Source organism: Lagopus leucura, unplaced genomic scaffold (assembly GCF_019238085.1).
Source record: "Lagopus leucura isolate 7727_CA_CO unplaced genomic scaffold, USGS_WTPT01 Super-Scaffold_100016, whole genome shotgun sequence".
In the NCBI taxonomy this organism is placed as follows: domain Eukaryota; kingdom Metazoa; phylum Chordata; class Aves; order Galliformes; family Phasianidae; genus Lagopus; species Lagopus leucura.
The window spans coordinates 3,163,241-3,188,367 of record NW_024962270.1 but is presented as its reverse complement, the minus strand read 5'-3'; the positions used below and the strand labels follow the sequence as shown (position 1 = coordinate 3,188,367).

General features: G+C 46.6%; 1 protein-coding gene across 6 annotated transcripts in view; it reads left to right on the top strand.

Annotated features, from left to right (window-relative positions):
- The first annotated feature begins 189 nt into the window (after window positions 1–189).
- The window catches only part of ATP11C (ATPase phospholipid transporting 11C), a 41,415-nt gene continuing 16,477 nt past the window's right edge, over window positions 190–25,127 (top strand). For 2 of the 6 annotated variants that reach the window (XM_042876335.1, XM_042876337.1), the window contains exons 1-20: window positions 965–1,138; window positions 5,709–5,828; window positions 7,399–7,488; window positions 11,363–11,443; window positions 12,424–12,531; window positions 13,203–13,331; window positions 15,542–15,645; window positions 16,050–16,100; window positions 16,695–16,759; window positions 17,328–17,409; window positions 17,770–17,920; window positions 18,776–18,973; window positions 20,056–20,217; window positions 20,421–20,578; window positions 20,880–20,951; window positions 21,525–21,598; window positions 21,967–22,070; window positions 22,731–22,912; window positions 23,984–24,247; window positions 24,551–24,725. In XM_042876335.1, the coding sequence (XP_042732269.1) occupies window positions 1,085–1,138; window positions 5,709–5,828; window positions 7,399–7,488; window positions 11,363–11,443; window positions 12,424–12,531; window positions 13,203–13,331; window positions 15,542–15,645; window positions 16,050–16,100; window positions 16,695–16,759; window positions 17,328–17,409; window positions 17,770–17,920; window positions 18,776–18,973; window positions 20,056–20,217; window positions 20,421–20,578; window positions 20,880–20,951; window positions 21,525–21,598; window positions 21,967–22,070; window positions 22,731–22,912; window positions 23,984–24,247; window positions 24,551–24,725 (2,424 nt within the window). In that variant the 5' untranslated portion in view covers window positions 965–1,084. Of the gene's footprint in view, window positions 434–964; window positions 1,139–3,639; window positions 3,738–5,708; window positions 5,829–7,398; window positions 7,489–11,362; window positions 11,444–12,423; window positions 12,532–13,202; window positions 13,332–15,541; window positions 15,646–16,049; window positions 16,101–16,694; window positions 16,760–17,327; window positions 17,410–17,769; window positions 17,921–18,775; window positions 18,974–20,055; window positions 20,218–20,420; window positions 20,579–20,879; window positions 20,952–21,524; window positions 21,599–21,966; window positions 22,071–22,730; window positions 22,913–23,983; window positions 24,248–24,550; window positions 24,726–25,127 lie in introns of those variants that run through there. The other 4 variants (XM_042876334.1, XM_042876333.1, XM_042876338.1 and 1 more) reach the window with 4 other exon arrangements.

Below are 25,127 nucleotides of genomic sequence, written 5' to 3'. Positions count from 1 at the left end.
ATGAGGGAAATACAATCCACTTCATGAGCAGCTCTGCCATCTTTGATGATGATTCCCATGTAATTCCTCCCCTGGGCTGGAACAAAGCACAGCCGTGGGGCTGGGCGGTGATGTAACGTCCTGCGGGGCCGGGCGGCCGGGCTGCATCAGCCTTAGCTGCAGCACTGCTTTCCTGGCTCGGAGTTCTGCATGCTGGGTTTGTTCTCACTCAGTTGAAGGGAGTTACTTTTTTTTCCTTTATTTTTTTTTTTTTCCCCCTCTTCTCTTTCTCCCAGCTCACCTTTTCTATGAATGCTTGCTCAGCGAGGGCGCATTTGTTGGCCCATCTAATTTTGTGGAGCACCTCATTTTCAGCCCTTTTTGCTGGGTGTCTTCTTCCAAATGAAGTTGAATGGATGGAAGTGGGACTTTTCACTTAACAGATACCATTCCGGTAAGTGCAGGGTGGGAAGATCAAACATGCAGGGAGAGGAAGTCGTGCATGTGAAGAAACTTGTCCTGATAGCTGTGAGGACAGAAACACCCTTCTTCCTTTCCCTGTCTATGGAAAGAGGCTTTGGGGTCGGGCAGGATGGGAATGGCTGGGCTGCATGTGCCATGAGTCACTGGGACCATATCCCAGCCAAGATGCTGCCCAGTTCTCCTGCACACAGCAATACAGCTCGCACCCCGCTTGCTTCCGTGGCCGTGACGCTGAAATCCCTTGTGCGCCAGCATCCCGGCAGGCAGCCTGGCTCAGTCCTCTGCTCCAGGAGGCTTAAGTTCCCACGGATGAACTGATTTCTCCCTGCCTCGAACCCCTGACGTTGTGCAGCTGGCTGTGCTCTGCCCGCAGGCTGTCGGATCCCGGTGCTGTGGATGGGTAATGTGTGCTGGGCTGGATTGACTGTGCGGCTCTGCTACCCAGCCTGACGGGAACAGGAGCCAAAAGGATTTCCTGAGGATAAACAATTACAGGCCACGTGTTGAGGTTTTCTTTCTTGCCGGGCTAATTGCTCTGCTCCCAGTAGCTGGTCTAGCCGCATGTGCAGCCCAGAGCATAAATCTGGTTGCTGGAGTGACCTGGAGGAGGAGAATACTGCGCATGGGGTCTGGGGCACCTGAAGCTGCTTCTGCCTGGGAGCAAGGGCTGAACCAGGTGATATCTCTCTCTTCTCCCTTCCCCCCTCCCTATTACTTTCTTGTACGTGTTTCTCTGCAGAGCAGCAGGGGCAGGGTTAGAAGACAACAGTGTTAACTTGTTGAGAACAGGAAAAACTTAATTTGAAGAAGCAGGGGCAAACAAGCAGGGTCCCAGCAGCTGAGGCTGAGTGCCTGGCTGCCCAGGGGCTGCTCTCCTGCAGTCAGAGCTGGGACAGGTTCGGGTGGCTGGGGAAGCATGGGGTTACAGAAATGTCACCAAGCGCACCATGGCATTTAGATTTTAGTTGTTGTTTCTATAACTGAAGAACCGAGGCTTTGAAAGGACCAGAAAACAACTAGAAAACCAGCAAATTATAGCTGTTGGGACTGATGCAAGCACTGACAACTGCAATCTTTGAGCTTTTTTGTTTTTATTTTTATCCAGTTTGCTCTTTCGCTAATTTTTGCCAGAGCAAATCGCTGCCTGTGCTCTGGAGAGCTCTCTGCCTTTCCAAAATAGCTGCCCTCAAGCAGACGTGTGTGCACAGCGTGAGCTGGAAGGGGAGGGGGAGAGGTCTGGAGGAGGGAAGACCTCGCTGTATTTTCTTTGTCACTGCTGTAAAAGCGTTTGGGCTCTTGTTCAAAATCCTTCTTCTGTTCTCAGCTCTGGAGTGTTCCTGCGATACTGAATTTGAGATGCCGGCAGCATGCTGGTTGAACTTTATTTTGGTCTGCCAAAAAAAAATGCTGCTGCAATGAGAAGGAGGGTTTTGTAACCCTGGCTCCTGCAAGGCAGAGGGAAGAGCTGAGATCCTGAAAACTTCCAGAGGGCAGTGGTTGCGCTTGAACAGTAGCAGCATACTTTCCACAAAATAGCAGCAATTGAGTAAGGTTTTCCCAGTTGGTAGCTGCTGGCTTTGGTCTGTTAGGCATTCTGCATCACGACTGATCCTGACTTTCTGCAAATTGCTGCTGAGCAGAAACTGTAATTACAGACGATGCGGTGTATGTGCTGGGAAAGTGTGGTGCTACATGATTTGTGGACAGGCAAAAAAGCACCCGAAAAGCTCTTAGGCTTTTTCATCCCCATAGTGCTTCGTGTCTCTTGGGATGCTCAACACAGAAATGCGCCAACCGCCCCCAGCTCTGGTCAGAGCAGGCTTTTTCCATAGCTCAAACTACCAGGTTTGGAGCAAAAGGAAGTTAATTAAAGGGCATTGAATGACCCATGAAGCTCTTGGCCAAAGGGCAGGCTGGTGGCTGTGAGGCTGAGCAGGGGCATGGGCTGCACTGGGGTGCACTGAGAGCCTCACCGGGACCTTCCCAGCTCTGCCAGAAGCCATCTCCTTCCTCTGCCACCAGCTGATCCCTTGTATCCCTGCCTGCTTCAGTCTCCATCCTGGGGGACGTGAAATGACCACGCTGTCCCATATTTTCCAGCCCATGCTGGTGAGGGGGCTAGGTGGAGGCCCCTTAGCCAAGAGGATTGAGGCAGGACTCCAGCCTCCTGCTGCTGTAACAGCACGCGTGGCCGGGGCCTCTCATTAGGAGAACTAAGGGTCACTGCCTGCGTCTGGCTCCTCTCACCGGCAGATTAATCAAGGCCATAAGTGCTCTATTTCCAGGCTCTTTGGCACAGCTCGCTTCCCCACATGAGCTTAGCAGGGCCTGTGCCTGCAGGGCTGCCCCCAGTGATGCTCCTGGGGCCGGGCTGTGCTGCTCGCTCCAGGAAAGGGCTGGTTCCTGCAGGGAGTTTATCTGGAAAAGAAGAAAGAACACTAAGGTTTCCTCTCTCCACCCTTCTTACAGCTTTCAAGTGGCTCTTTCCCTTGTTCTCCACACCCTCCATTGCTCTCTGTGCTTTTATCACTGGCTTTATTTGCCAGATCAACTTTTCCAGGAATCTTGGTTGGTTTGGGTTCTGCTCTTTGCAAGCCCATTGTCCTTGCTGAAGGTGACAGTGGGTGCATGCAGCAAGGCCGCATGTCCTTGGGAAGGGGGACCTTCTGTTGCTGCTCTGTGCCTTGGCTTTTGTTGAGAAAAGTGTAATTTGGGTAGGAGATGCTCTCCTGGGGACAAGGGATAAGGTTCAGGTGTTGAGCCCCCTGCAGCATGGTTATGTGCTGATCATGCTACCCTTGCTCTTGGTGAAGAAGAGTTGTTTTTTTTTTTCCTTTCTTCCATGGCATTGGTCCTTTTTTCATCATATTGTCCTTCTATGCACTTTGTAGGTGCATGTTGCTTGGTGGTCATTGGGATGGATCCCCTGAGCACCTGCTCAGAGCCACTACTGTTACTGTTTTCTTAATTTCTATTTTTCGTGTGTTTAAATGGCAACTTTGTGCCCTGCTCTGCTCCTGGCCGCCCCTCCTGTACATGTGGCCACCCAGCAGAAGTCACCTTGGTCCCAGTTCCTCTGGCTGCCCTGAGCTTTGCTCAGCTCCAGCTGTTTGTTTCCAGACCTATGGGTTCTCAGAGCAGCAAACGCAGGGATATTCCCCTTAGGACAAGGCAGGTTATCAGCTCTCACAGACACAGTTGGAAGTGCAGTTGATTCAGATCGATGGAGCTCGCTCTTTAGATCGGGAGATCTGCCTAGCATGTGGTCTGTGTGGGTAAGCATAGCCTTAGCTGCTAAATTATTAAGTGTTTCGTCAAAGTGTTGCTTGTACTCACACAGAAGTGACTCAGTGCAGAGAGTAATATAAAAATTGGCAAGAAGAATTTCAATTAAAAATATATTGGTTGGGTAACAGTACTGAGCAGGCGGGGAGGTCGGCGTGCTCAGCCGACCTGGCAGTTTGAGGAGGCAATGTGAAATTTGTGGGAGCTTTTTAGAGTTGTACACGTGTTGTTCTCCTTGGTTCTGAGGATAAATGAAACAGAACAGGCTGGTTTGGGAGTTGTTATTTTTGTTGGCTTTTTCTTAGTAAATCATGTCGCCTTCTCTACTACTTCTGTGATACGTGGAACAATGCAGGAGTGATTGGACTTCAAACTATTCGTGAGATCTAAGCCGTGTAATGTGGTTTAATCTTTCTTCTGCATATATTTAATATAAGCTGTGATTTCATTCAAATGGTTGAGCTTTGTACTTGTACAGTATCATTATCTCTGGTTTGGTAGATGGCTTTTTTTAATGCCTGTGGTTTCTGTTAGATCTGTTTCTGTGAGTTATTTGTCTTTACTCTGTGGCTTGAAGATATCTTCAGCACACATGAAAGGAATTCCTTTTGATTAGTTTTTGGTTGATGTGCTTCTTGCAGCCATACTAAATTAAATGTGTTTCTTTTTTCCCCCACTACTTTTTCTGAAAATGAAGGAAGCAGGTAACAGGGACACTGGTTTCCATAGCTCACTTCTGCAGAGCATGAATTCATCCCATGTTGAAGTTGGTCTCTGCCATTAATTTTTACCCAAGTTTGCTAATTTTTACCAAGATGACCACGTGCCAACCTGTTCTGTGCAGGGTGCTGCAATAGTTTCCCTGAAATTTGGGAGAGCTGGGAGGTGCACAGGCAGGGAAGGAGAGAGGTACAAATTTAGGCTAAGTATGTTGGAATTGTTTGGAGCGGAAAGCTTAATTCTGCCATCTCTATGTAGTGATTACTTCAGGTCATAAATGATGTTGGTAATTAGCTGCCCTCACCTGGCCCACTGCCATCAAGCAGTAGCTGTTCCCAGCTCATCCCAAAGAAGTTGATAGCAAAAGGCTGAGCCTCAATTGACTTTCATGGTTGTATTGATAGATGGGCTTTTAAAATTTGGACAACGTAAGAGAATAGCAATCATCTCTGATGCCTCCTTTTTTGAGGCTGCAGTTTCGGACAGTCAGCTGTTCTCTGCTAAGAAAAAAAAGCCCCACAGATGTGGGACACTTGGGTTCTGCTAGAATATTTAGAAGAAACGTGTTTATCTGAGTTGGTCCTTCCCCTCTGAGCCACGTGCCAAGGGGTCTCTGGACCTGCACAGAGCAAATGAGACTGAAATGCACTGCTGCTTAAGCAGAAAAGCCATCCGTTCTCCTGACATTCTGTTGACATAAGGGGCATTTGTGTAACAGTTAAAATGTGTGCTTATTCTTTTAAAATAAACTTTCTGTGCAGTGAGTTTGTGATGCGACACTGCCTGCTTCATTATTTCTGTTTTTATTTTGGATGTAAAACAGCATCCAAAAATAGCATTAAGCTCTTAAAAAGTCCAGTCCTGAGTCCATGTCCTGAGGGAGGCAGGGAGATGTTCTGGGTGGGCTTGAGGGTTTGGCAGGGGAAAAACATTCCCTGAAGGAAGGTGCAGCTTCTACCCCTTGTGGAGCCCTGGGGAGAAGCCTGGAGCCTGCAGCTTTGCCTTGAATCACGGAATTGGTAAGCTTGGAAAAGGCCACAGAGATCATCTAGTCCAGCCATCAACCCATCACCACTGTAATGTAGCCACTTGGTTTGGCTGAACGATTCCCTGCTATTGGTGAGATGGAGAAGTCAATTAAAGAACAACCAAAAGCTGGAAGCTGTTGCTACAAATATTGATTTGTTGAGGGGTTTTTTGAGTTAGAAGCTAAGAGTTCCCTTTTCTCATTGCCCCAACAGTGTGCTGGGGAGGAGAAGCGGGTCGGTACACGAACTGTGGTGGTTGGGCACCGGCCTGTTTCAGAGGCGGATGCCTACGTGGCACAGAAGTTCTGCGACAACAGGATTGTCTCCTCCAAGGTAAGCTCTCTGCTGGGCTGGATGAGAGCAAAGCACCTGCAAGCTGGGGTATTTCCTTGTCGTTTTTAGGCATTCCCTTTTTATGGATAGGGCAGGCCAGGTGTCCTACAGCATGTGAGATGACAGCTGTTTAGATTCGCAAAAGGCAGTGGGGGTTATTTTATAAATGGACATATACATATGATTCCCCTGCCTTTTGTTTGCATGGGTTTTTATCTCTTCGAGCAGATCAAAAATAACCGTGCTTGCTTTATCCCTTTGGATGAAAGGGGAAACATTCATACTGTATTAATATAGCTTTTGTTTGTTGTGGAAAACTGTGGTGACACCCGTCTACCTTCTGCTTAGCTTTTTCCATGACATTCATGAAGTTCTTTCAAGAGATTTGAAGCCAATTCAAGTGAAATATCAAACAAGTGGCATCTGATATTGTCAACACAGCTGGATGCATGTTGTGTTGCTTAGGAGCCGTGATGCTGAGCATACTGTTAAGCTTCTGCCATGCTCAAGCTGTACGGGCTTTCTTCCTTTCCTTTCTTTATTTATACAGCTTGGGTCTTGTTTGTACTTTATGACTTGTGCTGCATTTATACTGGGGCAAGTTTAAAGTCTAAATAATGTGTAGCATTCCCATTGACTTTCCCCTGATGTGCAGGAGGGGTCCTTCAGAGATCACCTTCCCATGCTTGAGTTCTCTCTCTGATAAATGGTTTGTTTTAGCACTAATTCTGTAGTTCTTCCCTGATTTATTTTTGAATATTGTGCCCTTTTTCTTTTTTTTCCACTTGCGTTTGCTCACATGGACTCTTCTTACTTGAGCAGTGTTTTCTTACTAAATGAACATTGGTCTTGAGACTTGGCTGCTTCATATTCATTGTTTATTCAAAGCAGACTGAAAGATCGGATGTTAGACCCATTATTTTCCACGTTGTTCTTAAATTCCACATTTTCCAAGCAAATAATTCAGCTCCATTCTTAAAATGATACCAAAGGGCAGCCTAATAATGGATCTGCATGGGCAAGAAGTTTAAGCAGAACAGCAACTCCAGATTTTCTTTTAATTTGGAAAAAAAATCTTTGTAGCATGCATTATCTTTTCATTAAGTTGTGTCTTCTGAAATGCCCACATAGATGCTGGTTTGTTGGAACCAATCTCATGGTGTTTATCTTTTTTTGCTCCCCACTGTCTCCAACCATGTGGTTTGGGTTACACGGACAAAACAGAAACAGTTGACTAACTTAAAAACCAACAAACAAAGAAGCCCCACCTGACTCCAAAACAATTTCAACTGTTTAATGAAGCAGTGGAGAGGGCCAGAGTTTGTGATGCAGTGCTGGAAGTGGAAGCTGGAGCTCAACCACAGCTGCATTGTGCCCGTCGAGGGGGGTGGCAGCAGTGCTTCCTCTACCTCCTGCCATGGTTTACCTCAACTTAAAGGAGAGAACTCGTGTCCTGTCACGTGCAGATAACTCCCATTTGCAGTCCACAGTAAACCCTGTGTCTTGTTCTCTTTGTGCTGGCACCTGGAAGCTGCAAGGTGCCCAACAGCCCATTCCTCTCTCCCCGCAGTACACAGTGTGGAACTTCCTCCCGAAAAACCTCTTTGAGCAGTTCAGGAGAATTGCCAACTTCTACTTCCTCATCATCTTCCTTGTGCAGGTAAGAGCCTTCACTGCCAAGCTGGGTGCTGGAGGTGTTTCTTTTTACATCCTCATGGTAAGCACAACTTGAGCACCAAGAATGGAGCTGAAATCTGCCTCTTGATGCTCGTAAATGCAGTTGTTTTCCTTAAAAGCTGTATTATAATTCTGGTAGGCCATTCAAGGCATAGTAACAATTACAGTTTGGGGGCCTGTCTGAGGCAGTATCCAAATGTCTGCTGAAATGATTTAAAACCATGTCAAGGTATGTATGGTTAATGCTGCAGAATTAAGATCTAGGATTGTGGGTTTTTTTTTTTTTTTTGTCATCTTTGTTTCTTTTGCTCTATAGCAACATGTATTTTCCCAGATAATGTGATGTTCATACATCTTAGTTACAGTGAGTTTCAAGGCAGCCAGGGGAGAGGGGCTGTATTCAGTGAAATTCAGGAAAAACATGGCAAGAGCTTTGGGAATACGATGTTCAGGATGCTGTGCTCCACAGACAGAAGAGCAGATTTTATACACGGGTGAACTTGTGCTCTGCTTTGTGGCTTCGCTAAGGGACAAGCTGAGCAAACCTGAATATTTGTTTTCTGTTCTGTCAACCAAAGAGAAAATTGGGCTGTCAGAATGCATTTCTGGGGAAGGAATGGGAAATATGAAAGACTCACCGCAGTGCATTTATTCACCTTTTACTCCCATACTCAAGCACGAGGTTTACCAGATACCTTATTGTAGGACTGGTATTGAGGCATCAAAGATCCTCCCCCAGCAAACTCACAAGTAGCACTGTGAACAGCTTGCATTTAGATGGCATCTCTGGCATTTTGTTGGGTCAGGTCTCAAGGTATCACACTCCCCAAGTCTGCATGTTTAAGAGACCTCACATTTTTATCCCGACAGCAACGAGTTATGGTTTATGGCCATTTCAGCAGCTGCTAGAGAAGCAGGGGATCCCAAGGTGGCGGCTGTGCACGGCTCCTGGCAGTGCTGCAGGAAGGCAGCTAACCCTGGCATCAGCTGTTTGCCATCGCTTGATTTTACTGGCGCCGCTCCCTCGTGTCACAGGGAATTTGTAACTTGGCTGGCACTGAAGTCGGGATGTCCTGGTGGAGATGGTCTTTTAGTGATGTGGTGTTGTGTTTGGTCTGCTGGCCCTCTGGACGCTAAGGACACGGCTTGCTCTTGATTCCAGTTGCAGGACTCACCGTAGTTTAGCTGCTTGCCTGTTTTAATCACAGATATATATGTAGGTGAGAGAAAAGTCTTGCCCTTCCTGCTTGTTTTTGCTCTGTGAGCTATGATTGCCTCCAAAATATGGAAGCAACTGTCATGTTCTGTTGGAGGGGAAAACCCAAACCCAATGGAACAATAATCCCACAACACTAACACACTTGCTACCCCATAAAGTCCACAGGGGCCCATGGCACTCATCATTCTGGGTCTGCTGGATCTTAAAAAATAAAAATAATAATAAAAAAAAAAGCACTCACAACAATTCTAGTCACTTAAAATATCAATAGTTATAGCGTGGTAAACGGATCTAGAGCTTCAGTGTTTATGTTTATCTTCAAATTACTGTAAATTGTTAGAGTTGTCCCCAGTGCTGCTTTAGGAGCACAACCTGGCAGTACTTGTTGCCAAGCTGCAAATTCAGCTCTTGGTTGAGAGAGAGGTAGGAAAAGTACACACATTAAACATAAGATGCTAATTGGTGCACTAACAGGGATACAGATACCTGTTTCATTGGCACTTCTGTTGCAATACCCAGGGGAAACTGAGTTTCCTGGAGGAAACAGAGTGCCCAGAATAAGTGTGGTCAAGGTGCGTTTGTAGAGAGCGAGCTGGCAGCAAACAGCTTATTTAGGAGGTGCTAGGAATGAAAGATGTTCCTTACAATAAAGATGACTTCTGGATTGTGGTCTTCAGTCTTGTAAACAATGAATTTGGAAGTAACTGTTAAGTAACAGAAGGATTTTGTCACTTTTAAGTGGATCCAAATGAAGCTGTTGAAGTCCTAAAATATCTCAGAAATAGCTTCAGAGGAGTTTGCCTTTGGTTTGGCATGCAGCTCCTGCATCCCTCTGCTTCCCACCAGCAGCCAAGGAGGAGCAGCAGTGTTGAGCCATAACTCTGTGTGGAGTGCAGCAACAACCTCCAAATACATCACTGGGTTATTTCAGGGACTTAATTCAATACATGTGTTCATACCTCTATAACACAACATTTGTGTGGACAGAAATCATATTGTTTGTTTAAATACATGCAGCTGCATGTTGTCTAGTGCAGAAAACTCGTGTGGCCCAGCAGTGAGGGACTCAGGAAGCCCAGGGCAGATCTCCCTCAGCTCTCCCTTGCTCTGCCCACTTCCTGTGAGATAAAGTTAGGCTAACTGACCCATGCTTCAAGTGGCCATCTGGGTGTGCCATCCCCTATGTAACGTGTCCACGACTGCCATTGCTCACTTGAGGTTCTCCAAAGTGGTTCCTGCAGCCTTCTGTTTGTAAGCTGTGGCACTCATTAGGATGAGCCAGGGGCTGTGTACCTGAAGGACTTGCTGTGCTTACAGCAATTGCTCTCTGCTTATCTCACTCCCCTGACCTGGTGGCTGCATGTGCTTTGTGCTGAGTAAAATTGCAGTGTGCAGCATTTCAAAGAGTTACATTTCCACATAGCCTGCTCCCAGTGCTGCGCTTAAGGCAGCCTGAAACAACAAACATACAGATGCTGTTGTTTGTGAGCATGCTAGGAGAATGCAAACAAACAGAGCACAACAAAGGCCCTTTGTGGGACACAAAGCCTTTCTGCCTGCTTTGCTTCTCTGTCCCTTTCCCTCGAAGCCCTCTGCATCTGCCTCCTGTTCTTCCTCCTCTCCAGGGATGCCAAGTAAACAGCCAAATTCCTTTACCCTGGTTTTGGGGTGTCCCTGGGGAAGCCCTGCAGTCTGCTCTGGTCGCTTTGGTCTCTGCACAGGGTTTGGACTGATGCTGGGAGTGGTGCTGCTGGCGGTCCCTAAGGCCTGCTGACTGCAGGCGTTGCTGCCTCTCAACTTTCTGTTTGCTTTTGGGCTGCTGCCCTCCTGCTGCTGAAATGATGCTGGCACTGAGCAGGCACGAGCACCTGCTTCTGGAGGCCCTCAGCTGGGAGCTGAAAGGCTTTGCGTTCTGTCCCTTGGGAGAGGGCACCTCTGTGATGAATTTCATCAGTGGGGAAGCAGTGCAGCTCTTCCTGTTCTGATGTGAATACATCCCAACGATCAACCTGTTCTGCTGTTCTTCCCCTTCAGGCCAAGTCATGATGCTGTCAAACAAACACTGTGGTTTCCCACAGCCCCAGGGTTTAATTAAAGTTGAAGAGGCTCTGCTGGGTTTTGTTCCCTGGGGGCTCAAGGCCCAGCAGGAGCGCTGCGCTCAGCTCAGGGGCTCCAACTACTGACCCTCATGTGATCTCTGTGCTGTGTTTAAATCATGCTCTGAACTCAGCATCAGAGCCCAAAGGCAAAATGTTCATTTCTGGTTTATTTAGACATTTGTATTCCATTTCACAATGTATTTCCATAGTAAATAAGTCTGGTTTGTGTCACTTCTGGCATCTTGGTGTCAGTGGTTCAAGAGGACTGGTGCTGCCCTCCTGCTTGCAACTGCCCATGATTTGGGGTTTGGATATGCCTACTCTTCACTGCCGAAGAGGAGAAATGTTTTTTTTCCTGATTTTCAGTGAGAAATGAGGGCACCTTGCTCTTCACATATGGTTGCTGCTTCTGCCCCGTCCTCCTTCCCTACCTTGGTTCTCTCCAAGTGTACCAAGCGCCGTTCTGCACTGTGGCCAGAGTTCTTGCTTATTCTGCTGCTCAAAGCAGGTTGTCACCAGTCTGCTCTTACTGTCCGCAGGTGATAGTGGACACCCCAACCAGCCCGGTAACCAGCGGCCTTCCGCTCTTCTTCGTGATCACTGTCACAGCCATCAAACAGGTACCAGCAGTAACTGGGAGAAGATAACATTCCTGTAGGCATGTTCTCGTGCTCTCTGGGATGTCTGGCAGAGTAAATAACCAACAGGGGCTGGTAGAGTTTGGGAACCTCTTCTCAGAAGGTCTTTTCAAGAGACTGCATGCTGAATGTGGACATTGGTGTATCTTGTTTGGCAGTGTAAAACGTCCACCTCTGTATTGTTGAAAGCAAATTGTGCTGGTTAGCAGAGATAAGCATCGTGGCTGCCTCTCTAGGTCTGACTTTACTTGAGTTTTTCTTCTCTTTTTAGAAATGTTCTTGAACCCTTCGCAGGGTATACAGATGCGCTCCAAATATAGCCAGTGCTCTGCTGCCTTGTTGGTAAATAGAAGGGACAGTTCAAACTCAGCTAGCCTTGAAAGCATGTAGTCCTCTTTCCTCTCGTAGTGTTGAAAGACCTCTTTTCTCCTATCACATGCAAATGTGCCACTCTGAATTTCCTCCACAGAAGCTCTAAATAATAAGATAAGTTCCTTCTGCAGGGGCCAGAGAGGGAGAGCTAGAGTAAAATATGTATGAATGTTTTATTCTTTTAGTGAAGACTGAAGAGAAAAGACTTGTCCTGCGTTACCATAGGAAGGAGTCACAGGGTGCTAAGCATATTATTCATATTATCAGCCTGTTCTTGCCAACACTGAGAATAATAGAAACATGTTACAGTAATTTAGCTGCTCGTTGCATGCACTGCATATAGATTATTTTTCGTGTGTTATTTTAATCTGTTCTGAATCTGTCAAATATGCATATGAAGTTTTTAAAATAAATTGATTCAGTCTGAGCTACTCTAGTTGATGTTTAGTCAGGCATGAAGAGTTCTGAGGACTGTTTAACTTACTCGTTTCTTTTTTTCCCCTCTCTCCTTCTTTCTCCCTCCCAGTGCATCCTATCTGATTAGTTTACTGCTCTATTATGGGTTTTGTTGCTTGTATTTGTGTGCCTAGGGGTACGAAGACTGGTTGAGACACAGAGCTGACAATGAAGTGAACAAGAGTAATGTCTTCATTATTGAAAATGCGAAGCAAGTGCAGAAAGAGAGCGAAAAAATCAAGGTAACCATTAACAGACAATTCAGATGTGGCTGTCACCAGACAGGACGCTGGGGTCTCTGATACACACTGATGCCTGCAGCAGGGATGTACTGTGGTCTCCCCGAGCTGCACAAGGTTTCTCTGACTTTTGCGTGAGCTGCTCTGAGAGTCCTTCCCAGTTAATAAGTGAAGCTTCCTTTGTTTGACTGCTTTTGAGAAGCTGTCTTGCAAAAGCTGTGCCTGTGCTGACAAATGACAGATCTGTCAGTGTTCCGCATTTGTCTGGGACAGGCAGTCCTCTTCTATTTCCAACTCTCCCAAGGACACCAGGAAAGCACACCGGCTTTGACGTTAATTTATCACCCTGCACTTCAGATTAGTGCAGAGTCTCTGACTTCATCAAGATTCAGCAGAGAACTGAATAATAGTGGTGCTGCGTGGGCAGGCTGCCTTGGCACTGGGTGGGCTCTGATCCTGGGGCACCTGCATGGCAAGGGGCAGGCTGCTGGTGTTCTCAGCAGGCAGAGAGCTGATCCTCCAAGTAATCTTGACTTTTGATCTTGATCTTGAACACCCTGATTCCTCTTTTAGCCAAGCTGATTTCTTCTAGGCTTTGAGAGGAGCTAAATCTGTAAGCATCTAATAATATCAGAGAGGTTTTTTTTTTTATTGAAATGTCTCTCTTCTTGCAGGTTGGAGACATAGTAGAAGTGAAAGCAGATGAGACCTTCCCCTGTGACTTGATATTTTTGGCCTCAAGTAGCACTGATGGGACCTGTTACGTCACTACAGCGAGTCTGGATGGCGAGTCAAATTTCAAGGTGATGGGGATGGATGGGCAGCACGCAACCGAAGCTAGTGCTCGTGCAGAGTGTGTGTGTGTGTGATGATTAATTGGAGGATGCTCCTGCAGCACCCGTCCCCACGGCTATGGCTATATTTAACATCTCCTCCCTCCGTCTGTTCATCCAGTGAGTCAGCAGCCAAGTGCTCTGTGGATTGTTTGTTTTCCTTTGTTTCCTTAAACAACCATTTCTGCTGGCACTGCCCCAAATTGATTCCATCTTTATCAGAATAAATGTCTGTAGCTAAATAGTGTCAATAAATTATTATAAGGCTTAGCTGCATTGTTGTCCACCCTAGGCAATGTGTACTGCTTTCCTGCTCCTGTTGCGTGTGTTGAGATCTGACGCATATAGGTAAAGCAGCAGCTTGAGTTTGTAGTCTCTTTTCGGTACCTGCCAGCACTTCTGTTATTTAATGGACATATTTTGGTGTGATTTGGGACTTTCTGAGGCACTGTGTCTTGTTTGATTGGGGGAATTTCTCACCAGTGAGCAGAAAACTCCCTCTCTTTTTCGGTTGGGTTTTTTGATTTTTTTTTTTTTTAATTATTATTTGATTTTATTTGTGCTTTTCTTTTGTTGCTTTTTGTTTGTTTGCTTTCCTCTTCCCTGAATCAGAAGTGAAATTTGATATTAGTGTTGCTCAAGGTGAATCTCCTCTTTGGTGTGTTTGCTTTCATTATTTTCCTCCCTCTCTCCAAGGGAAAGAAATAATAAAATCATGTTGGTCACAAGACATGAGAATTTGTTCGCAGCTGAATAGTTAGGCAGATATTAGCAACTGCAGTACAAAGAATGGAAGTTACTTTGGAATTTCATGATGCTTTCCAGCACACTGGGGAATAGCAGTGTTGATCTGACTGTATGGGATCTCCAGCTCGCCTCTTAATTAGTGGCTGTTAATTGGTGCTGATAATTTTGTGTGTGAGCTGACGCAGTGTTGATGTACTGAATGGTTATACTGGTGAGGAGGAGTACAACTTTGGAGTGGTGTCAGCCCAAAAGCAGATATCCATGTTAAATAGGCAACTGCTTGTTAGTGTCAGGTGTATTGTATGCAAGAGTTAAACTTTTCAGAGTCTTGGCTCTTAGAACCTGAGTTTCTAAGCAGAATGCTATATTTCTATATTAAGCACTGTATTTTTCTCAGTTTGTGGATTCCTGTAGGTGAAGGGGAGCTGTCTCCTGTTTCTTGACAAAATTAAGGTGGAGACGGAGTTGGAAGGTGCAGGAGGGAGTAGAAAAACAAGTGCTGTTTGGGGAAACAGCTAAGATTAGGAACCAGGGTGTGCAGCAGAGCTGGGGTGAGGGAAGCACATGCAGGTACTCACAAAACCTCCTCCACACGGGTAGCAGTTGCCTACCTGTTGGGTGTTTCTTTGGTGCCTGTTAGGTCATGGAAAACATGCCTAGGAACTGGAGCAGTTATAAAATGGATTGTGGCAGGGCTCTGTCTTTGCAGCATGAATCTTCAGCTGTATGTTATCTCAAAGAGCATGTGTTTTCTAAATAGGCCGAGGGACTGCGGATGTAAAGATTGTGGGAGTGATTAGGAGGCTGCTTTGAAGCATCATTCAGTAATTGCACAGTGTCCATGGAGACATGAGCAGTGGATGCAAAGCTTGGCACGGGGGCCTGATGTGATATTGGGCATTGTGTGAACAGTTCTGGGCTGCTTCACAGGAGCTGTGATTTATAGCAGAAATGTGTGTGCTTCCAGTACAAAAATCCAGGCAGATCACCAGCATTCAGGTGGGTGTTTATAGCATCACGACTGTGTGCCTCGTGGGAGGAACTGCTACACTGTGCACAATGAGAGGAACACAAATGAGTCGAGGAGGCTCGTTAATAAATTTGTTGATGAAGACGGATTAAGGCAGCCTGTCGCACAGCCTGCAGTGGTTCAGATGCTCCGGCAGCTCCTATAAATAAATAGTGTTTGCAGGCAGTGCACAGATCCTCGTGCAGTTCCTAGCTAATTGTGAGCAATGGAGCTTCACAGCACCTAAAAATAGCTTTGGGGCTGCCAGCGCTCAGCCTGCTCCCCAGCACTGGGGCTGCCCTCTCCTTACCCAGGAGCATCCCAGGGGCACGCTAGGGAGCAGTGGGTACTGGGTGAGGAGGGACCCTCCTGAGCTGTTCCCAAGGCTGCCACTAAGCTGATCCTCTTGTGTTTCTCCTCCCAGACTCACTACGCAGTGCGGGACACCACCGTGCTCTGCACGGATGAAGCCATAGACTCCCTCACAGCCACGATCGAGTGTGAGCAGCCACAGCCAGACCTCTACAAGTGAGTGTGTGCATCCTCACTGCTCCAGTGAGCTGCCTGTCCTGCAAAGCCTCAGCGTGATCAGCAGAAATAAGTCATAGTTCACTAAAGCGAGTGGGGTACCTTCCAAGTGAAATGTGTTGGCTGAACTGCTTCTGGATTAGACTTGGTTGTTAAACTCTTGGAGAGGGAGGTTTGCTGCTGTGTGTTTTACTCCTTCATTCAAGTAGGCTGGGGGTGGCAGCCAGAGGCACCTGGGCTGGGTGGGCTGTGCGTTGGCCCTTCCAAAGCCTTCATCTCTCAGGTGCACGAATTTCCATGTTTGTTCCCATCTCCTGATGATGCCCCTTGAGTGCATTTGTATTACTCATTTATAATATTCATGTGTTTGTAATACAGGATTCTCGTGTATTTTTTCATTACAGATTTGTTGGAAGGATCATCATGTACAGAAGCAACCAAGAGCCTGTAGCCAGGTTAGTCTTGCAGCTCTCACTGCCCCCCTCAAAGATGCTGGGCATCTGAATAGACATCTACATCACATTTCTGGGATCTGGATCCCAGTGCTCCTGCATGCAGGGCCACCACACGTGTGCACGTGGACTGGGGTATTTCCAGTCTCCTTCACTGGTTGTTCTGAGCCCTGTTAGGTGAAGAAAGGGAAGCAGCTGAGGGTCACGGGTAGGACATTCAAAGAGGAATAAAATTACATCTTGTATGGTGGTGCTGCTGACTGACTGTGCTGAAGGCATTTTCAATGCTTTTAAAACCGTTTTTATGTAAGTACCAGGACTTGTTAGATCTGAACATTTGGCACTTATCCTTCCAAAACTTCACTGAGAATCCACCATTAAATTTGGAACTTTGAGCACTGAGGATAACTTGTGTGAAATGAAATGGAAATAAAAGCATGTAAAAGGAAAAACAGGCAAAGTCATGCGGCGTCCAATTGAAAGCTTAAATGAAGTGATCAACTCCTAAAAATCATCGGTTTAACTTTATAATTCATCCCTAGGATTTAAACTGTAAAGAACTTTGAGTGACATTCTATTATAACCTTTTATTTTTAGGTCTTTGGGTCCTGAAAACTTGTTGCTGAAAGGTGCTACCCTCAAAAATACCAAGAAGATTTATGGTGAACAGTTCTTAAAAATTATGATTATGTAAATGGATCAGATGAGCAACTACATTTGTCATTATTTATCATGAAATCTAGGGAGGAAAAGTACTTATCTGCAGGGCTCTGCAGTTGTTTTTGTACTCCAGCAGAGCTATGTTGAGTGCAAAGTTTGGGGGTGAAATGCAGAGGTGCTGCTTATTAACTGCAGGTTGTGTTAATGCACCTAAGCAAGCTGTTCTTTGTGTCTGGGTTACAGAAGCAGGAAGCTGTTTGCAGCTCCTCTGTTAAATGCTTGTGCCAGAGTCACAGGTCTAGACACCGGTAATTTAGGATGAAGGCTGTTAGAGAAGACTGATCTTTTTTCTAATTGTGCACAATCCTTCAGCTCCTGGTCAGTGCTCAGGGACACGTGTAACTAAGGTTACTTAGCAGGCACTGAGCTTTCTGCAGCCCCTGGGTAATGCCAATTTCTAGAACTGGGGATCAAGTTCCATGTAAACACTGATGCCCTTGATGGCTCGGTGAAAGCTGGGTCCCTTATGGGTTGTGAGTCCCTGATGAGTTCTGCTTTAATCCTCTGCAGGAGTGGCAGTCTACACTGGAATGGAAACAAAAATGGCTTTGAACTACCAAGGGAAATCTCAGAAACGCTCTGCTGTGGAAAAGTGAGTACAGCAGGCGAAAACTGGTAAAAGCTGTGGCTTTCTTCACGGGTGATTTGCACAGAAATAATCCCCTAATCTGCCGCCTGTTGTTTCAGATGCTTTCTGATTTTCTGTGCAATCTGGGTATTTGATTAAGCAAATCTTTCAAGTAGCTGTGTCATTTAGTAGCTTTTTTCTTAAAACAAAAAAAGGTAGGAAATATTAACTTATACGAACTGACCCTGAATATTAGCACTGTCCAAAGCACTTGTTCTGTAGTTCTTACTTCTGAAAAGTAAGGAAGGCTTGTTCCTGCTTATTTGCGTGATTTTTCTATGTGGAAGTAGTTGCAAGAATTTTAAAAATAAACCTATTTTTCAGATCTATCAACGCTTTCTTGATAGTGTACTTATGCATCCTATTGAGCAAAGCTACTGTGTGCACGACTCTGAAATATGTCTGGCAGAGTAATCCATTTAACGATGAGCCTTGGTACAATGAAAAGACTAAAAAAGAGAGAGAGACATTCAAGGTAAATGGATTTGTATTTCAGCACCTCCTCCAGCTGTATTTGTTCTGACAGTTATATTTAATCTGATCACGTCTGCTGCCAGTCCTGTGATGCCTGCTTGCTCTTCGGAAGCGCTGTCACTTGCTGCAGTCTCTCCTGTTTGTGTTTGTCTCCTGCCTTGATTACTACCTGCTCCTCTTGCTTGTGTGCAGTGAAGCTCTTAGCAAGGCTTGCACTAACCCCCCTCGCACGCTGCTGTCTCCATCAACCTGGGGGCAGGCGGATGCATGCAGGCTACTGACAGCAGGAGGATAACATCGTTTCCACCGCACAGAGATATTACATAAATGCAGCAGCTGATTTAACCTGGATCCTTATCTGAACTTGAGCTATCTTTCAGCTTCGAGTAGATAAACTTAAATTGAGGCCATGTCAGCCAGGTTCTTAAACTTGCCGAGACGCATGCAGCCAAGCCTGAAAGAGTGAATGCAAGTGGGTGGGAATCAGCTGATGTAGTTGATGGTTGAGTAGGACTTCAGGGATGTCACAGAATCAGTGCTTGACTGTTTTCAAGCCACTTGCTGCAGATACCTGAGATGAGAATCAGCTTGTAGCAGTATATTCTGAAAATGAATGTATGTACCTGGATAAAACGTAGATTTGATCACTTGGAAACAGCTCTGTGCACTCTTCTGTTATACTCTCATATATCTGCAAATGGCAAGGAGATTTTCTACATCATAGGAAAGTTCAGTCTTAACTGTATTCAGTTATTTTCAGAGGGCTTTTTTCTGTTTAACATTTAAAGAAATGCTGTCTCCCTGAGTTATGCCTGACAAGCACAGACTGCATCTTCCTCTTGTCTTTCCATTGCAGGTGTTGCGGATGTTCACAGACTTCTTGTCCTTTATGGTCCTCTTCAATTTTATTATCCCAGTTTCCATGTATGTTACAGTAGAGATGCAGAAGTTCTTGGGCTCCTTCTTCATCTCTTGGGACAAAGAGATGTACGATGAAGAAATAAAAGAAGGAGCGTTGGTGAACACCTCAGACCTCAACGAGGAGCTCGGACAGGTCAGAACAGATTCTGTTTGCATCTGCTTTAAGAGACATCCCCGTGTTGGCAGGGGAGCAGCAGCGCAGGAGGAGAGGCAGAAGACTCTGCTGTAACCAGCAGCACGCACACTGTTACTGTCCCCTCCTGCTCTGGTGGTTGGTGCTTCTGGTGGTGGTTTCTGCGCAGCTGTATGTTTCAGAGCTCTTGATAGCTGTGAAAAGCAACTCATGGGCCACTGCTGCTGGAGTAACATTCTCCCTGATAACAAGCCTTGGTATGGCAGCCCCTGCTGTCCCAGCAGTACAAGGCTTTGGCCGGACTGGTGGCACTTTCCATTTAATGTGATTCCGCTCGCGGCACGAAGTGGGTGAGGTTATAAATAGTGTATGAAGGAGGAGGAACTGGGTCATGCCAATTGTTTCCATACTGGGGAATATCAGGCACAGCACTTAGTGTGTCAGGATGGTTTGCTTTCACCGCTTCAATTAAAAATTAAAAATTCTCTGTCTCTTCAAGGATTAGCAAACATGCCTACCCAGTCATCTCTCTGGGCATGCAGTGCATGTGCAGCCATGCTGCTGCTGGCTTTGCTGGAGCAGTTATAGCTTCTCTTTCTGAGTGTGGGATATGTACAGTGCCTCCTGCTTCTTATTTTAAAATTACTACCAGTTTGGAGTAGCAATTACACGTGTACATAATATAGCACCAAGGAGGAAATCCCACAGGGGAGACAACAGACCTTCAGCAGCAGCTGTATGAGCACTGGGAGCCGGAGCAAAGCAGACAAGAAGTAGAATGAAGGAGAACAAAGGGCCTTGAAGGAAGTTTTAGAAGTCTTTGGGAGATGCCTCCTGACAGCTGTGCAACAGATGGAAAGATGAAGGATGAGGGAAGTGGTAAGATGCCCAATGGTGCCCACACAGGGCACCTGCACGTTTCTGAGGACCAGGTTAGGAAAGCAGCAAAGGGCTGGCACAGATATACCAAAATGCCCCAGCCTTGCAGTTTTTGGAGGGCTGCTTCCACACGTGGCCTTGCTGCAATGATGGTTGCAGCAGTGCAGTGAGGTGGGTGTCTGTTCTTGTCTGCTCTCTTCTAGGTGGAGTTTGTCTTCACTGACAAAACGGGGACACTGACGGAGAACAGCATGGAGTTCATTGAGTGCTGTATAGATGGGCACAAGTACAAGGACTGCATTTCGGAGGTTGATGGCTATTCTCAGACTGACGGACCCCTAAAATGCTATGGCAAAGCAGAAAAGGTGAGAAATCTGCGTCTCGATGTGTTTTGTTGGTGGCTCCAGGCTAGGGGTCAGTACATGATCTATTACTGCTGAAGTGTTGTGGGGAGGGCACTGGATTTTTTGTGTTTTGAAATACATACACACAGCAGGGGTCACCAGCTGCTCAGAGGGGATGGCATGCATGGCACAGAGCTGGTCATGGGCCTTTTCTCCATGCCTAGAGCCGAGAGGAGCTGTTCCTGCGAGCCCTCTGCCTGTGCCACACCGTTCGGATCAAACAAGCAGACCAGGTGGACGGGCTGATAGGACATCCTGAGTGCAAAAACACCTACATCTCCTCTTCCCCAGATGAAATCGCTTTGGTGAAAGGCGCTGAAAAGTAAGAATCTGATGGTGATGCGTTTTGTTTTGTTTCTTGTAAATCTGCTGGAAACACAGGGACCATGTGTGGAGCCTCCTGGCACTCTTGCAATTCTGATGTCCAGCTCCCCATGTCATATGAGAGTGATAACAGCATGTCAGAGCTGGCTCTGCAAGCAGCTGCCCAAGCCTTCTAGCTCGGGCTTGGTAACTTCTTACCTCTCCTCAGCAATACAGGTCTTGAAATGAGAACTCTGTTAATGTGTAACACACGCCAATGGGTGCTCTCAATATTGTTCTGTCCTCTTGTTTATTGACAGGTATGGTTTCACTTTTCTAGGACTCGAAAATGATTTCATGAAAATCCGAAACCAAAAGAATGAAACTGAAATGTAAGTGCCACAGGGCCTGCTAGGAATATTGCTGCCAGGGGCTGAGTGGACTCTGTTCAGCTTTGTCTCACACGTGGGTAATTAAGATCAATCAATGTGGTAAACCAGGCAAGGTCAAAACTTCTCAGCAAAGGCTGTCAGACCAGTTACCGACCTGCACAGCCCCTGCTCCTTTGTGCAGTGAGCAGGCTGAAGGGCTTGCTTGCATGGGGCTGCTGTCAGTCCTGGGGAAGCCTTCAGGTCCCTTGAGTGTGTCCTGTCCTTGCAGTCTCCTTCCTTTCCCAGAGCCTTATGGGTAGCAGCTGCGCCTTCAAGCAGGGCACAACCTAAGCAGTGTGATATGGCTCCCATTGCCCCTCCCAGATGGAAAATGATTTGGTTTTACCCTATGCTCACAGCTCCTGTGACATCCACGTGCATGCAAAAAGCTGGGAGTGAATTGCCTAACTCCAGTACTCCCCTACTGTTTGCCCCCCAAGCAAGTTTCACTTCTCTGGATAGTCAGTGTGGAGCTGTCCTGACGAGCTATGTTCCTTGCACTCAGCCTAAGCTCAGTTTTTCTCCTTTTTAAAGGTATCAGCTTCTCCATACGCTGAACTTTGACCCTGTCCGTCGCCGTATGAGTGTCATTGTGAGAACCACCTCAGGTACAGCTAACTGCACAAATATGAACACACCTTCTTTCTTCTTACCGCGAGTGTATGTAATGTCATGAGCTGCAACCCAGAGAACTGAGGCTGCTGGGTTTTCTGAGCTGTCTAGATACATTAACACATTTTGTCCAGCCTTTTGCAGAAAGCTTGCTCAGGGACAGGTAGTGACGCTCAGTAGTCCAGCCCAATATCAAAGAATCTTTTGTCTAGGTGTCAGACCACTTTTGGGTTGCTTCTAGAAGTTCTTCCTTTCGTTCTGCCATACTTTTCCCTCTGTATCTTTTGCTGGTGTTGACGCCAACGTCCATTAAGCCTTTCTATGGCTTTTGGATGCTATAAAGTATTTGTAACTTTGCTTTTAGGAAAGCTGCTTCTCTTCTGTAAAGGAGCAGACTCCTCCGTTTTTCCAAGAGTGCAGCAAGAGGAAATCCAACAAACTAAAGTCCACGTGGACCGCAATGCTATGGTGAGCACGCAGTGGGGATATGGCTGGCTCTGTGCTCAGGGAAGTTTTATGCCAAAAATAGGATGTGACCTCGCTTTGGAGGGAACTACTGAAAATCCAAGTGTCACTCCTTATTGTTTTGAAGCCTGGTTTCTTTCCTTTTTTGTTTCTTTGACTTCCATGTTTATTTGACTTTTGATATACTTATATGGGTTTGATTGCAGTTGTGTCCCAGCATCTCCCGAGCAAGTTAAAAATAGCACTAACAAAAGCATAGTGTTTGCTCTGGTGGGAGGAATCTTTGTGTCAGTTGTGATATGCATGAGAAGGTGCAAGAGAAGCCTGTCCTGGGAGGCCAATCTGGCAGTGGTGGTGGTGTGGTGAGATGCCTTTTGCTTGGCTCTAAGTGTGGGGCACTCAGTTGTCCCAGCTGGGTGTAGGGTCTCCACTCTGGCCCTGCCCTTGGCTTCTGTCTGCTGTGCTACATGCATGCGTGTGTGCTCTGATGTGAAGAAGTTCCTGTGTGAACACAGATGTTGTCATCTGACTTAAGCCAACTGTTGTTATGGTCAGGTTCAGTACTGACAAATTGCTGACAGGAGAAGTGCTGATCCTAATGTGGGGAGCTGCACAAAACAGGCTTTAAGGGCAGCTGTCTGCTTCTTTTTCCACCCCTACAAGGATGGCTACCGAACACTTTGTGTGGCATTCAAGGAACTAACTCAGAAGGAGTATGACAGGATTGACCGGCAGCTTAATGAAGCAAAGATGGCTCTGCAGGACAGGGAAGAAAAGATGGCACAGGTTTTTGAAGACACAGAAGCAGACATGCACTTGATTGGGGCGACTGCTGTAGAAGACAGGTAAACAGACACCAGCACACAGATCAAGCACGTTGGTACCCATGGTTTCTCCACAACCTTGTGTTGTGGTGGCCCCTTGCTTTCTTGGTGTGAGCCGTGGTGAGATTCCTTTTCAGCCTGGGTTGGCATTCCCTTGGTTAGGGGACAGCCTGGGAGCAGTGGGAGAAAACTTGGAGCCTCCCTGTGAGAGCTGAGCAGCAGGGCAGAGGCTGGGAGCATCCAGGGCAATTACTCTGTGATACAACCCATTACTTAGTGCCTAGCTACGTAAAAATCAGCTACTGTAAGAAGTAGGATTTATTAGTGAAACCACAGAAGTACTCACACTTCTACAAAATGAATGAACGCATGCAGCATCAATTTACATATCAAAACAAATTCAGTTTTGTGTGCTGTTACAGTAAGTGCATGTGTAAATTAACCTCTTATTCTTGGCTCTTGGGTCTTGTAGTATAATGCAGTGATTTTTGTCTGCATGTAAAAAAGTGGGATTGCTGAGCTCTAATCCTTATTCCTGTGGCAGTAGTCTCTTCAGCGTGGGGACAATCAATTAACTTTTCTCTAGCTTACATTCCCTACCTGCAAAATAAGGATGCCTCAGGGGGCTTTGTGGATTAAGAGGCAGTGTTGGCTAAGCCTCTTTACACCCATGGAGTGCTGTATCTCAGAAACATGTTTCTGAGGTTCCTGCCTCGGGCCTGCAGGGAAGCCTTCTCTGAGGGTCTCTTTTATCACAACACTCTTGTGTTGTGCACGTAATGTAGAGCTGCTCCAGGGTCATCCTGCTTCTGTCCAGTAGCGTGGTGGTGCTTCTGCTTGCAGGGCTGTGTGCTAGCTCTGGGTGTGAAGGTGGCCTGGTGGCCAGGACACATGCAGTGCTGAGAGTCCATCAGCCCAGCTTTGTGACTCCCTGCCTGGTGAACTACTGGTCTGGGGATGTGGAGCGTTGTTGGGATGACAGAGGCTGGGGAATCAATGACGTGCCACCACAGTAGCGTGGAGCTGCTCAGAGCCTGCCTTGCATCCAAAGCCAGCCTGAGCAGTGATATCTTTTTTTCTCTTTGCACTCAGGCTGCAGGAACAGTCAGCGGAGACGATCGAAGCTCTGCATGCTGCTGGAATGAAGGTGTGGGTACTGACAGGGGACAAGATGGAGACTGCCAAGTCCACCTGCTATGCTTGCAGGCTCTTCCAGACCAGCACCGAGCTGCTGGAGCTGACAGCCAGGGTGGTGGGTGAGTGTGAGAGGAAGGAGGACCGGCTGCACGAGCTGCTGATGGACTACCACAAAAGGCTGATCCAGGATGTTCCCAAACCCCGGGGTAGCCTGAAGAGGTGAGTGGTGAGATCCAAGCCTGTGTCTGTTAGGAAACACGCTGCTTGCTGTCTCCTTTGCTTTGCTTCTTTGCCTCATTATCTCTAGTGTTAGCTAGCTTTGAACTTAATTATGCAGCTCCCTTAGTGAAGGACGCGTTCTAAATCCAGGCTTTTTATGGTGCCTAAGCCCCCCAGAAAGGATGAGGGAAAGATTACTACACGAGTAGTTCCTTTTCCACTGAGATGATATAAGCAGCTAGATTGACTTCTTAAAGTAACTGATTTTTTTTTCTTCCAAATCTGTTCCTCGTTGTGCCCCAGAAGCTGGACACTGAGTCAAGAATACGGCTTGATTATAGACGGCTCAACGCTGTCGCTGATACTCAATCCTTCTCAGGATTCCAGTTCTAGTCATTACAAAAACATATTTCTACAAATCTGCCTGAAATGTACTGCAGTTCTGTGCTGCCGAATGGCTCCTCTGCAGAAAGCACAGGTATTTCCTTTTCTTTTTTTTTTCCCCCACTAACTGAAGCATGTCATTAAGTGATATAACACACCTCTACTCCGTAGGATGGACTTGACCTGATCTGTAGGTGGGCTTCAAAACCTGTAGTGAGACAACTTTGCAAATCACGCCTTATCTGGCTTCTTGTTGTTGGGGGTCAGCTGCCCTCACTGGGCAGTAGATGTCAAAGTGGAGCAAAAGGCTCCTGGAGGGGTGTTGTTGTTCCCCAGGGAGCAGGAAACAAGGCCTGGCACAGGAAGTCACAAACTCAAAATGCAGCAGTCTTGCTAGAACTGTCTGAGTTACAGATTTGCCAGGAAGATGAAGTAGGAAGACTTTTGGGGTAGTAAAAAAAACCCTTCAAGTTGTAGCCCTTTCATTAACAACGTT